The sequence below is a fragment of the Ovis canadensis genome, chromosome 18 (genome assembly GCF_042477335.2).
Source record: "Ovis canadensis isolate MfBH-ARS-UI-01 breed Bighorn chromosome 18, ARS-UI_OviCan_v2, whole genome shotgun sequence".
Classification (NCBI taxonomy): domain Eukaryota; kingdom Metazoa; phylum Chordata; class Mammalia; order Artiodactyla; family Bovidae; genus Ovis; species Ovis canadensis.
The window spans coordinates 14,731,549-14,745,199 of NC_091262.1; the positions used below are offsets into that span (position 1 = coordinate 14,731,549).

Here is a 13,651-nt window from a genome sequence, read left to right on the forward strand (position 1 = left end):
AAAGCAGGGTCTCGAAGAGGTATTCATACATTGCAGCATTAGTCACAGTAGCTAAAACACAAGCAACCGGTGTCCATCAGCAGATAAATGGATAAATGAAATGTTACATACATACAACAGATTATTCAGTTCCTAGAAGGGAAGAAAATTCTGACATACTGTAACGTGGATGAACCTTGATATCACGCTATGTAAGTAAAATAAAAACGAACACTGTGGGCACTCAAGAGTATATGAGGAATTGTTGTCCATACCAGAGAGAGCAGAATGGTGGCTGCCAGGGCCTGGGGAGAAGAGTGAAAGGGGAGTGAGGTTTAAACTGACAGCAGCTTCAGTTTTGCAGGATGAAAAGAGTTGCAGAGAAGATGGTGGCAGTCACTGCACAACAATATAGATGTGACTAATTACCACTAACCTGGACATTCTGTAATGTGTATTTTACCGCACAAAAAAATTTTAAGTTACATGGACACATGTGTTTGAAAAATACATTTTATAATTCCTTCTTGGAGATGCACAATGTATAGCATTCTAAAGGATTTTTCACAATTTTCAGGAAAGAAATCTGCTATTTAAGTCTGTACATCCCAAGCTTAATCAACAATGAAACCACTTCTTCCAGAAGCACACAGTGGTGTAGCTGACCTAATTTACTAAGAAAATTGACAGTTTAGGTACAATGGCTTTGACTTCCCCATTCCTACCTACCAATACATTTACTATCACATAGTCATCCTTATCTCCCTCTTCTAGATTCATAAGGGTCTTTGCTCTTATTCAAGAGAAATCCCTATACCTATATTTTTCATTCCAACCATTACTACCTTAAAGCCCTGCTTCAATAATCACCATCTCTAGTTATTTTAAACTTATATTCTCACAACTAATCACTGAAGTCTTACCTACTTCACTTTCTAAATACTTTTCTTTAAACCAGAAAACTTTATCTTGAATTCCTAATATACTACTGCCCTTATTTAGGTTTTCATCGACTAAAACTTGGTCATCCTACCATATGATTTCTCTTCAATCCCGTTTCCTTGCCAGCAAAGTTACTAAAAATATATATATTTAACAAGGTTACCCTACTTAGCAAATTCTTTACTAACTCCCAAATACCTATGAGAGACAGGTCAAGGCGGTTCACATAGCATGCAAGCACCTAGTCCTTTTTATCCAGTCTCATCTCCTTTAATTTCCCACCTTTCGGTTAGTCTATAATCTAAAAATCCTCAACTGCCTACTGTTTCCTATGTTTACTATGCGGCTTTGTTAAGTGCTCATGCTTCTGCCTAGAATGTGCTAGCTAACTCCCAGTCTCACTTCAAGACTTAACTTAGCCTTCCCTGATCACCCGTTTTCTGCCATGTGGATTAGGTCCCTATTGCATCAAGGTTCCTGAGTACACTGGTACTTCTCTATGTTCATGTTCTATCGTGGGATCCTTCTACCACTATGAATGAAATGATGCGCTTCTAGGTCTTTCACACTGAACCGACTAAAACTTCTAGGGGAGCAAAAATATGTAAGAATCCAGGGGTATGCAATTATCTGTCTAGAAGTAGAAATCAATATGTTACCAAGATTTAGAGGTATTTATTTGGTAGGGAAAATGAGACATGTGTATTCCTATTTTCCAATTTACTTTCTAAAGTATTACTCTCTTTGGAAATTGTTTTCAAAAAATGTGATACCATTTAAAGCAATCTAGAGCAACTCAGACACCACAACCTCAACCAAGTTACACTTACATTCGGCTAGCTTCAATGTCGTCAGATTGAGGTTCTCCTGATGATCTGTAAAATGCAATTGAGAAAAGTTAAGCAAAATATTCCATATTTCTAAAAAGGAGCAAACATTTTATTTTGGAAGACAAATTTGAAACCAAGATTTAATGGGTTAACAATTTTAAAAGTTCAACATGAGAAAAACGTGGTCAGATCAGATTGCCATACAACACATTTATCGTTAAGGGCTAGAGTAATAAAAACTCAGTTCATTTTTTTAAGGAAAGGAAATTAAACACTATTTAGGTACCAATGTATAAACCAATGTAACAAATCATAATTATTTACAAAGTCAAATATTTATAATAAAAACATACAACTCTGAAACCATCTATAGCCAAGTATCAGTTATTCACAATATCAAAGGTATTCACTGGTATTCGTGGTCCCAAACTTTAGATAAAGTATCAGCAAACTACTGCCTGGGATGACAAACTAAGGCCTGGGTCAGCCGCCTATTTTTGTGAACTTGCTCTGGCACAGAGGCATGCTCATTCATTTACATACTGTCTATGGCTGCTTTTATACTACAAGAGCAGAGCTGAGAAACAGAGACACGTGGCCCACAAAGCCTAAAATACTTATTACCTGGCCCTTAAAAAAAAAGTCTGCCAATCTCTGCTGTAGATAATACAAACTTAAACCTAACAGCCTCATGAATTTTGAGACACTAAAGTCTGATTTACCATTCTGATCATGATTACTTTATTTCAACGAAAGTAGCTTGCCCTGAAAATACACTGGCAGCGTGTGTACCTGTCAACTGTATTCCAGGGCATTAAAAATCTTGCTGTGGATAAGTATGAATGACTTCAGCTATAAACAGTTGCCAGTTTTTTTCTACTTTTTCCAATATACTGTTGCTAGTTTAAGTAGAAATATTCAAAATTCTAAGACAGTAAGAAATATTTTATTTTCATTCTGGGGCATGAACCAATTCTGCCTACCATTCCCAACATATTAAAAAAAATAAATTCCTATTACTCCAGCATCAGTCAACATATAGGTGAATCAGCATAATACTGATTTCAACACTTTCAATTCACAGAATAGGTAAAATGTTTTTTAGAGGTCAAAAGCTAAATTTTCAAACTGATATTACAAGGACTTGATTTGTAAATTTATTACTGACTTGAGACTTCAAATTCCAAACAGCTTTTAACAAAAGAATCTTAAACTCAGAGCCACCAGAAAAGAAATAATCTGTTTCCCATATTTCTCAGTTTTAAAAAACTCACGTCTTTATCACTTTCAGAATTATTTCTCATTGCAGTGGTCCAAGGGAAAGAATGCAAAAAAAATGTAAGAGTCCAGCAGCTCAAATATTTATTTTAGATCTTCTTTGCAGTATATTCACATTTTCAATTATGCACAAAATGATATTAGAACTAAAACCTGGGGCATGCTGGAGGTGGCAGTGACTTGGCAGTGACACAAATGCAAAAATTTCACTCCACCCTCTCCCCCAGGGAGCAAACAAATCACCTTTGTGACACACCTGGTTTCCACCAGCCTTGTGGGTAAGTACCCCAAGATTGCTTCCAAACTTGTATCTCTCAGACAGAAGAGCTAAAAAGTGATGATAACCCCATGTACCAGCTGACTCATTTTTGAAAGTGCGACCGACCCTCCAGCATCAGATGTCATACTGTAAGGAGGCAGAGCAGGCTTGCAAAACAAAAAACAAAACCTGCTGGCTCTAAGGGAAGAGAGGCAGATTAGAAGCTTTTAAACACGTAGGCGGCAAAATTTTCAAAATTAACAGGGAAAGAGGGGGGGGGGGGAAACTGAGGACACATTGACAGGGAAATTAAACTACTACTACAAAAAGGTAAGATGCAAGCAAGAGGAAACACAAATCCAAGTCTCAGAAGCACAATTTGTAATTATTGTAAAATTTTGAGATTCTGAAATGGAATAGAGATTAAATACATCAAATGGTATCTACACTGTAATTTCCAAAGTCTGTTCCCTAAACAAGAGAATACGTAAATATTAGCATCATTTAATATTAACATATATTAATGTAACTACCAAAACCACTTTAAAGTCAAACCAAGTAATTTAAACCAATTCAAGAAGAAAAAAAGAATAATATAAATTGAAGATTACCTTAAAACAATCTACCCTAAGACTCTTAAACATAGTGCATTTGTTTTTCACTCAAAACGGAAATTGTTTTTTAATCAAGAAAAAGGTTAAGAATAAACACTGAACTAAAAGAAAGCACTTTTTTTTAAAGTGAGTAATAAGTAATAGTACCTGCCTGTATAAATTTCTAGTCATTCTGCTTATTGTATTCTGTCTGTAATATTCTAAATGATTTACCAAAGAGTATCCTAAAGTTAGGATCCAAACACTCAAAATTATACAGTACATAAGATCTGGGGGGAGAACAGATATATGTCTATGTATGGCTAAGCCCTTTTGATGTTCACCTGAAACTCCCACTACACTGTTAAGCGGCTACACCCAAATACAAAATAAGTTTAAAGTTTTGGGGAAAAAAAATTCCGTAACTCCAATAAATAAATAAAATACCTAAGATCTAACAATAGTTTCCAAGCTTTCATTTAGCCCCTGAAGAGTCTTTACTGTCAAATGATGGGAAGTAAGGATCTGGTTGTTCAGCTGCTCAGTCATGTCCAACTCTTTGCAACCCCATGGACTGCATGCAGCACACCAGGCTTCCCTTCCATCATCTTCTGGAGCTTGCTCAAGCTCATATCCATTGAGTCAGCTGTAATTTTACCAAATTGAGGACACAAATCAAATGAAAAAAACCCCAGAAGTACTGACTTAGGTTAACCTAAAGTTTGTCAGAAAAACAAATCAGAAGAGAGATTTTTATGAGGTGCAGCTTCTCGGGACTGCAAGCCCCTCCTTTAACTTCCACTGTAACTCTCTGGGACAGAACAGTATACCAGTGTTACTAAAACTCTCACCACGTGAAAAGCATACCTTAAAATGTATATTAAGACTTTTTTCATAGTTTTTTTTTAAATCTTCATAATAAAATCTTTATTTAAAAACTTGGAAATTTTCAGAAATACTTTCCTATTTATTCATACAGATAAGTCTGGGGAAAAGGCAGAAAGTATTTTAGGAAGATTAAATGGAGAAGCAGGTCAACTCGTAGGTTCACTATTCTTAGCAGTCAATATCCCTGTCAACTATACATTTTCTTCCTTTTTTTTAAACAGCATGTATTTTACAATGGCAGCCTTTTAAAGGCTGTAAAATAACATTCAAAATTACCTTTTACAAGCTGTGGCCATTCGGTGACATCAGGGTGATCACAGCTTTGAGTCACTGATTAAAAACAGGTTGTCACACCAGTCTAGCTGCTAACTTGATCTGAGCGTAGGTTTAATAACTCTAATAAATTAAACAAATCTTTAGTTAGAACACTTTATAAACTCAATTCATTGTTCAAAAAAAAAAATCTTCACAGGTTCAAATTAGGTGCCAATGTAACATTCATCAGAAGAATAATTATAGAAATGCTTTCAAGGACTATTTTCCAGTATTTTTCCCTTAAATTATTTCTTCACTTGAGAAAACAATGACAATAATCTTGTACTTTTATGAAGTGTCACAGTTTACAAAAGCACTTTGGTCAACACCTTAAATCTCAAAACAACTCTGGCACTAACCTATAAGTAAGTAGGATAGAAAGAATTTTAAAAAACAGAAAAACAAAGCAGCCTTAGAGTGATTAATTGACTTGCCCAAGATTTTAGTATTAGTGTTGAAGCCAGGCCTAGGACTAAAACCTAGCTATACTGACTTCCTAACCAGAATTAGTATTTTGTGATTTTGTTTAGTTTTGCTCTAGAGTCTCAAGATTTAAATATATGTAAGCAAGCAAAGATTTAAAATACAAATTGAGAATCCACAATTACAATAGTTTAAATGGGACTAATAGTAATAGAGTTTTCCAGGTAGTCAAATGCTTAATGAAATAGTTATACACAAACATACACACACACATACACACATACACATCAAGTCTATTCCTACTTATTCCATAGGATAATCTAACAGTAGCAAAAACTCCTTGGGTATTTCACAAATATTATATTCTCCTTATCAGTCATAAATCCACTCACATTCAATTTCATATCCTGCAACTAGTTTTTCCTCCGGATGATTTCCCTACCAAACTATATATCCAGGCCAAATCTGAAAAGTGATCTAAGGAAAGATGAGAAAATTAGGAGACAGAAACAAAAGACCCCTGACATTTATAAAACAGGAAGCTATCCGAGAATACTAAGGGATGAAACATCAATGCTTGAACCTGTAACTCTGCAGCCTATGAATTTGGGCTTCAAATTCAGATAAGGGTTAAGAGTTGGCCAAAGAATACATAAGTAACTTTCACGGACTCCCATACAGACATACTTCATCTTATTGCACTTCACAAATAATGTGCGTCGCCTTTGACAAACTGAAGGTTTGTGGCAGCCTGCCTCTAGCAAGTGTACGGGTGCCATCTTTCCAACAGCATTTGCTCACTTCATGTCTCCGTGTCACATTCTGGTTAATTCTTGCAATATTTCACATTTTTTCCTCATCATTATATTTGCCATGGTGACTTATTATCAGTAACTTTTGATATTACTGTAACAACTTGCTGAAGGCTCAGATGATGTTTAGCACTTTTTCTTAATCAACAAAGTATTTTTAAATTAAGGTATGTACACTATTTTTTAGACATAATGTTATAGCACACTTAGTAGACTGTAGTAAGCATCTGTCAATGTAACTTTCACAGGCACCAGAAAGCCAGAAACGTCACTCATTGACTAGCTTTATGTGCCTTACTGCAGTAGTCTAGAAGTAAGCCTGAAATGCCTCTGAGGTATGCCAAAATATGTGGGATCTATAATCCCTGGAAGATATCAAGTTTCCTAGATTTTCCTGTCATGTTACATGCTTCCTAATAACAACCTAGAAGATTCTTGAGGTCATTTGGAAAAGAGGTAATGCGCCCCCTGAAACAAACAGTATTTCCTCTGGAGTCTTCATAAGACTAATAGTGTATGTGGATTTAAAAGATCCAAGTCTAACTTTCCAACCTGTAAAACATAAAAATGAAAAAGTCAAAATACCTTTTAATTGATTAACTGAGATGAATTAATTCATTACAGAGCTACATGTTCTATGAAAAATATTGAGGCAACTTTTCTCTTCTAGACTTCCTTTTTCATAGTCCAGTGCTCAACAGAGCAAACAGCTCCCAGAGTCAGTCTGGATACAAGGCCTTGTTTGGTCCCTTACTCAATGGAAAATCTTGGGCAAGTTTCTTAACCTCTCCAAGCCCGTTTCCCAATATACAGAACTAAGGTAACAGTAGAACCTATTTCAGAAGTCTGTCATGAGGATGAACAAACATGTATTTTGTTCAAAACAGTGTCTGGCACATAGAAAAAGCCCAATAAATGGAAGCTATTATTAACTCATAGCCTAACAGCCAAACTCGCCCCCTCAATCTTCTTATATAATTATTTTACCCCTGATAGCACACTAACCTCTAAGTTTCTTTCTGAATCCCACTTGGAGCCCTCACACAGTCTACCTGGCAGCACAGTGATTTAGCACCTAGCAGAATCATCCTTTAAAAATGGCAGTCATCCAAATCTGCTGAATACATCACTATCCTAATCATGACATTAAGATATTCATGCAATTTTGACTTTCAAAAAATAAAACAGAAACATACCATATTTCGCCAAACTTCTGAGGAGCTGGTGAATTCTAAAATCAGGCTCTTACAGATTTTTAACCTAAAACATAAAACACCTCACTCAATTCTTTTTACATAGACAACTGAATAGACAACTTTCAAAGAAAAACAATTGCTCAAAAATTACAGAAGCAAACTCATTTGTAATATCTGTGAATATTCAAAACATATCAAGAGACAAATGCCCCTAAGTGCTGCTGCCAGGATGTATGGACAGGTCGTGAGGCAGGCCCTGTGCCCTGAGTGCTTCCAGCGGGCAGAACCGTGATGCCCATTTTCAGCCACAGAGTTTACTGCTCTCCATTTCCTTACTCCTATCTCTCTCCAACATGGCTGAAAATACATGACAACTGTTTAAGTACGTGTCTCGAATTCCTTCGGATACCTATAGCAGTTAAGCTTTAACTAAATTCTATATGCTGAGCATCTGTTACGTTAGGTACATACAGGAGCATCTGCCCAGCCACCTTCTAGAGTAGCAGCTTGGGAGTGTCCTGTAAATCTTAGGTGTCAGATTGTTGTATTAGTGAAAATATTTTTTAAGTATGTAAGACAATGTTGTCTGGAGCATAATAGGGCCTCAATGTATGGTAGCAATTATTATTTTTTAAATCAAACATTTAATCTATCAAAACTTCTCTCTTATCAAAAAAAAATTTTTGAAGCCTTTAAGTTTCAGCATGGATCCAAATAATCACTGTAAATTCTTATCTCATTTGTACACCATCAGAGCACGTCTCAGTTGAACAGAACTGAAGTTTTTTTTTTTTTAATACATTTCCTTTTACTACATATGAAGAAACCAAGTTCCCCACCAAGTCAGGAAACCCACCCAGCATCCTAAAGGTTGTTGTCAGAAAATGAATATACTGCATATAATTGGAGAAAGAAATGGCAACCCACTCCAGTGTCCTTGCCTGGAGAACCTCAGGGACAGAGAAGCCTAGTGGGCTACAGTCCATGGGGTCGCACAGAGTCAGATACCACTGAAGTGACTTAGCAGCAGCAGCAGCAGCAGCATAATTACTGTTTTTAAAATTAATCAAATGTTAAGATCTTAACAGACTGAGTCTCAAAACTCTCTTCTATAATACAATCACCTAAAGAATCTGTAAAAAAAAAAAAAAAATGCAGATACTTACTTGATCTCAACCTCCAGAGACTGTGACTCAGTATATAAAATGGGGATATAGGGATCTGTATTTTAAACACACATTTCATGTGATATGCATACCCCAATTTGAGATACTTTGCCTTAGAGGATTAGGAACACATAATCATCAAAGAAATATACCAAATCTGTGAAGATACAGGATAAGTGACAGAAACTGTAAGCACCAAAAATGCTAGCTGCACTCTGTACATTTAGCCATTAGCACTCTTACGCCATACCTAGCGCCTTCATTTTCTTCATATTCAACAGAGGGCTCAGTATTAATCAAAGAATAAGAAATGCATCTAAAAATAAGAAACGTCAATATGAACCTATATCCACCTGTCCTGCTATCATTTTCCCTTATCCTTAAAACAGTCCATCTGCCTATTCTCACTTCTGTCATGTCTTTTATCTCCTCTCCAATAGCCTACTTCCTTCACCTCCATGTAACCCTGGGACAAACTAAATTTCCAGACTACTTTTTCTATCACTTTTTCATTATGCCCACTTAGCAATCCTGTTCTCATTTATGCCATGTTTGCAGTGTCTTAAATTTATGGGAAAGCTACTTGTTGACAAACTCATTCAGCTTTGTACATTTGTAAATTTGTCAACAAAAGCGTGTTCCCAATAATTTTCTTGCACAAATCTTCCTGCCTTTAGGTTCTCCTCATTCTAGTTCACTCTGCAGTTAAGCTAAAATTTTTAAATATTACTTTCTTATAGTACTTCCATCATAATTCCCTCAACTCCATTAACGCTTTACAGTACCATTACCTTCCTTTAACCACCAGAAAAACCATTACCTCAGATGCTAACATACAAAACTTCACATACTGAAAGTTTTCTTATAAAAGTCATCATCATTCTCATGTCCTACATCTTATGACCTCTTAATCCTACTTTTTCTCTGCAATATTTCACAATGCTAACCATTTCTCAACCCTCCTGGCTTCCATAACGCTGTACCTGTCAGTGTTCTACCTCTGACTGGAACTAAGTCTTCTGCTAGTTCATTTTCCTACTCCCCAACCACAGCCTCTAAGTTTCCATCAGTAGCCCTTTTCCTAATGTAAGAAAAGGCGCTATTTAATTTAGGTTAAATTAATTTTCTGGACAAGGTCAGCACCTGTTCCTGTATCACCTGTCTATATATTTAGGATCCCTAATATCTTTTACAGAGAAGGCAATGGCAATCCACTACAGTACTCTTGCCTGCCAAATCCCATGGATGGAGGAGCCTGTAGGCTGCAGTCCATGGGGTCGCTAAGGACTGAGTGACTTCACTTTCGCTTTTTACTTTCATGCATTGGAGAAGGAAATGGCAATCCGCTCCAGTATTCTTGCGTGGAGAATCCCAAGGACGGCGGAGCCTGGTGGGCTGCTGTCTATGGGGTCGCAGACAGTCGGATACAACTGAAGCGACTTAGCAGCAGCTGCAACATCTTTTAAGATCCCTTACATCTTAAGAGCCTTTACACCTTTTAAGCCTTGATCTCTTGAGTTATAAGCCTGCTACTCTCAGTTACCAATGGTACACATGCACTTGGGATGTTTCATTAGCATATAAAATCAAAGTCAATTATTTAAAAAAAACCTCACTCCATCTTGATATGCCTACTCTTCCTACTCTTGTTTTCCTACTAATTACAGATAAGAAAAATGGTAAAAAAAAAAAAAGACAAAAAACAAAAAAAAAGGTGAAAAATGAGAAAAAATGGTGCCATTATTTCCCTCCTCATTTTTATTTAGCCCAACCACTGTACCGTTTGATACTAAAGATCACTCAAAGAATGTCTACTACCTAAAGCTAATACAATGTTATATGTCAATTATAGCCTGAATTTTAAAATATGTTTGAAGGTCTACAAGTGGATGAAGACATACTGGTAAGGAAACTAGACATGCTCTTACACAGATAAAAGAACAAACTTTTGGACTCTGTGGGAGAAGGCAAGGGTGGGATGGTTTTGAGAACAGCATTGAAACATGTATATTACCAAATGTGAAATAGATTGCCAGTCCAAGTTCAATGCATGAAGTGGGGCACTCAAAGCCGGCGCACTAGGACAACCCTGAGGGATGATACGGGAAGGGGGGGGGGGGGGTTTCACGATGGGGACACATGTACACCAGGGCTGATTCCTGTCAATGTATGGCAAAAACCACTATGAATATTGTAAAGTAATTAGCCTCCAGTTAAAATTAAGTAATTTTAAAAATTAAAATAAATTCAAAATTCAGTCTATAAATAAAGTTTTAGTGACCCTCTCCCCAGAATTGGAAACTAGACTTGCTCTTATTCCCATGTAATGGGGGAAATGGGCACTAACAATAAAAACCACAAGAAAGTAGGTAACTGCAATGCACAGTTAAGTGTTGTGAAGAAGAAACCACAACATTAAGTGCACCGATAAAGTATTCTGACTTAAGTCTGGGAAAAAACGTAAAGATGTTCTTTATAAAGTAACATATAAACTGAGCACTGAGGCATGAATAATGTTTATCCCAGACATATTAAGAAAAACCAGGGGAAGTAATGATACCACTACCACTCCAGTCATCCAAATTAGAAAACTGAGTCATATTCTAAAGAGAAGCCCTTTCCAGTACAACAAACTCACCCACTGCTATCAATTCTATCTCAGAAATTCCCCCACACTCCAACACTTCCCCCAATTATTCTGTTGTTGGTTTTGTTCCAGAGTAGCATTTCAGATGAAACTGTACACGATTCGGAAAAAATCTGCCAGTCCAGCCTCTTCTCTCAGACTAGACCACACTTTTAGAGAACACACATATAATTTGTTTTTATACTTCCACTGCTTGAAAATGTTCACAAAATATACTTCTCAGGATAAACATCTTACAAAAGAGGAATATTTCCTTTTAGGTGACTTGCTTTAGGTCACTTAACTAGTAAGTATAAGGTTCAGATCAAGTAGTCTGATTCTAAAGAACATGTTTTTTCCTTCCATTGTTGTTCAGTCACTAAGTTGTGTCCAACTCTTTGTGCCCCACCCACACGAGGCTTCCCTGTCCCTCATATCTCCTGGAGCTTGCTCAAGCTCATGTCCATTGAGTAAGTGATGCCATCCAACCACCTCATTCTCTGTTGCTCCCTTGCCCTCAATCTTTCCCAGCATCAGGGTCCTCACCAATGATTCGGCTCTTCTCATCAGGTGGCCAAAGTACTGCAGCTTTAGCTTCAGCACCAATAAATATTCGCGATTGATTTCCTTCAGGATTGACTGTTCTGATGTCTTTGCAGTCCAAGGGACTCTTATGAGTCTTCTCCAACACCACAGTTCAAACGCATCAATTCTTCAGAGCTCAGCTTTCTTTATGGTCCAATTCTCACATCCATACATGACCACTGGAAAAACCATAGCCTTGACTAGATGGATCTTTGTTGGCAAAGTAATGTCTCTGCTTTTGAATATGCTGTCTAGGTTGGTCATAACTTTTCTTACAAGGAGTAAGCATCTTTTAATTTCACAGCTGCAATCACCATCAGCAGTGATTCTGGAGCCCCAAAAATAAAGTCTGACACTGTTTCCACTGTTTCCCCATCTATTTTCCATGAAGTGATGGGACCAGATGCCATGATCTTCGTTTTCTGAATGTTGAGCTTTAAGCCAACTTTTTCACTCTCCTCTTTCACTTTCTTCAAGAGGCTCTTTGGTTCCTCTTCACTTTCTGCCATAAGGGTGGTGTCATCTGCATATCTGAGGTTATTGATATTTCTCCCGGTAATCTTGATTCCAGCTTGTGTTTCTTCCAGTCTGATGTTCTCTGCATATAAGTTAAATAAGCAGGGTGACAATATACAGCTTTGACGTACTGCTTTTCCTATTTGGAACCAGTCCGTTGTTCCACGTCCAGTTCTAGCTGTTGCTTCCTAGTCATCTGTATTTCTGACTTCAACGCTTTTGTTTCTCACAACACTTGACCCCGAAATACTTCTCTTTTACTAACCTTTATCTCCCACCCACCTATTATGCCCTGTTAAAAAATACTCATTTCAAACACTGTACCACACAATTCTCTAACCTCTTCTGTAAATAATTATTCACTATATATTCCTAATACCACATTAATTTCTATCTTAAGCTCACTATCTTATATATCATAGCTAGCTGCATGCATTGCACGGTGCTTCTGACTATAAGCTGGCTGAGGGGAAGGCGCAGGCCCTTCATGTTTGCTTTCATCATTGGGGGCTCTTTTCTTGCCTCCACACCTCCTGTGTACAAGGGGGGGAAAAAGAGTAAAGCTCATGGCCTGACAAAGGATTCTGAACTAGTTCTGAATGCAATTCACAGACAAATAAACAAGAGTACCCCTTAATTCCAAAATAACACAAATTTACCCCAAGTCAATTTAACGAAAGTATATTCTGAAGCTCAAAGATGTAAGAATCACCAAGAAAATTTCATTTTCTAAAAGAAACGTCACTCTTTCCAAAGAACTTGCTGTACCAGGGACTAAAGTGTAGGATATTAAATAGTATAATTAAAATTGATACAACCCCTTCAAAAAAATGACAGTTATCTACTAAAACTAAATGTATACATATCCTATAACTTAAAAATTCCACTAGGTACATCAAACAGAAATGAGAACACACGTTCACCAGAAGACATTTAGTGGAAAATTGAGAGTAACAAGTCTTAGTCACCCTAAACCAAAAATGACTAAAATGTCCATCAGCAGCAGAATGAAAAACAAAATACAGCTGATCCTTGAACCACCCAAGTTTGAACTATGCAGGTCCACTTAGATGTGGATTTTTCTTCAGAAAATACACTAATATAGTAACACTATTTACAGGTGGTTGAAGTCACAGAAGTGTCAAGTCTGCAAGGCCTACTGTAAGGCCATACATGCAGCTTTCTGACTGTGCAGGGGATGGGCACCCCGAGCCCTAAACCTTCTTAAGGGTCAACTGTACCA

General features: G+C 37.0%; 1 protein-coding gene across 6 annotated transcripts in view; it reads right to left on the reverse strand.

The window, feature by feature from the left end:
- UBE3A (ubiquitin protein ligase E3A) overlaps nt 1-13,651 on the reverse strand; it is a 94,160-nt gene that overhangs the window by 54,940 nt on the left and 25,569 nt on the right. Inside the window, exons 2-6 of one of the 6 annotated variants that reach the window (XM_069559111.1) lie at nt 7,516-7,579; nt 5,900-5,984; nt 5,046-5,165; nt 3,286-3,486; nt 1,752-1,796 (exon numbers count right to left, since the gene is read on the reverse strand). The exons of 1 other annotated variant lie outside the window; for it this stretch is intronic. In XM_069559111.1, coding sequence (XP_069415212.1) covers nt 1,752-1,753 — 2 coding nt within the window. In that variant the 5' untranslated portion in view covers nt 1,754-1,796; nt 3,286-3,486; nt 5,046-5,165; nt 5,900-5,984; nt 7,516-7,579. The remainder of the gene's footprint in view (nt 1-1,751; nt 1,797-3,285; nt 3,487-5,045; nt 5,166-5,899; nt 5,985-7,515; nt 7,580-13,651) is intronic. 4 more of the 6 variants (XM_069559110.1, XM_069559109.1, XM_069559108.1 and 1 more) reach the window with 4 other exon arrangements.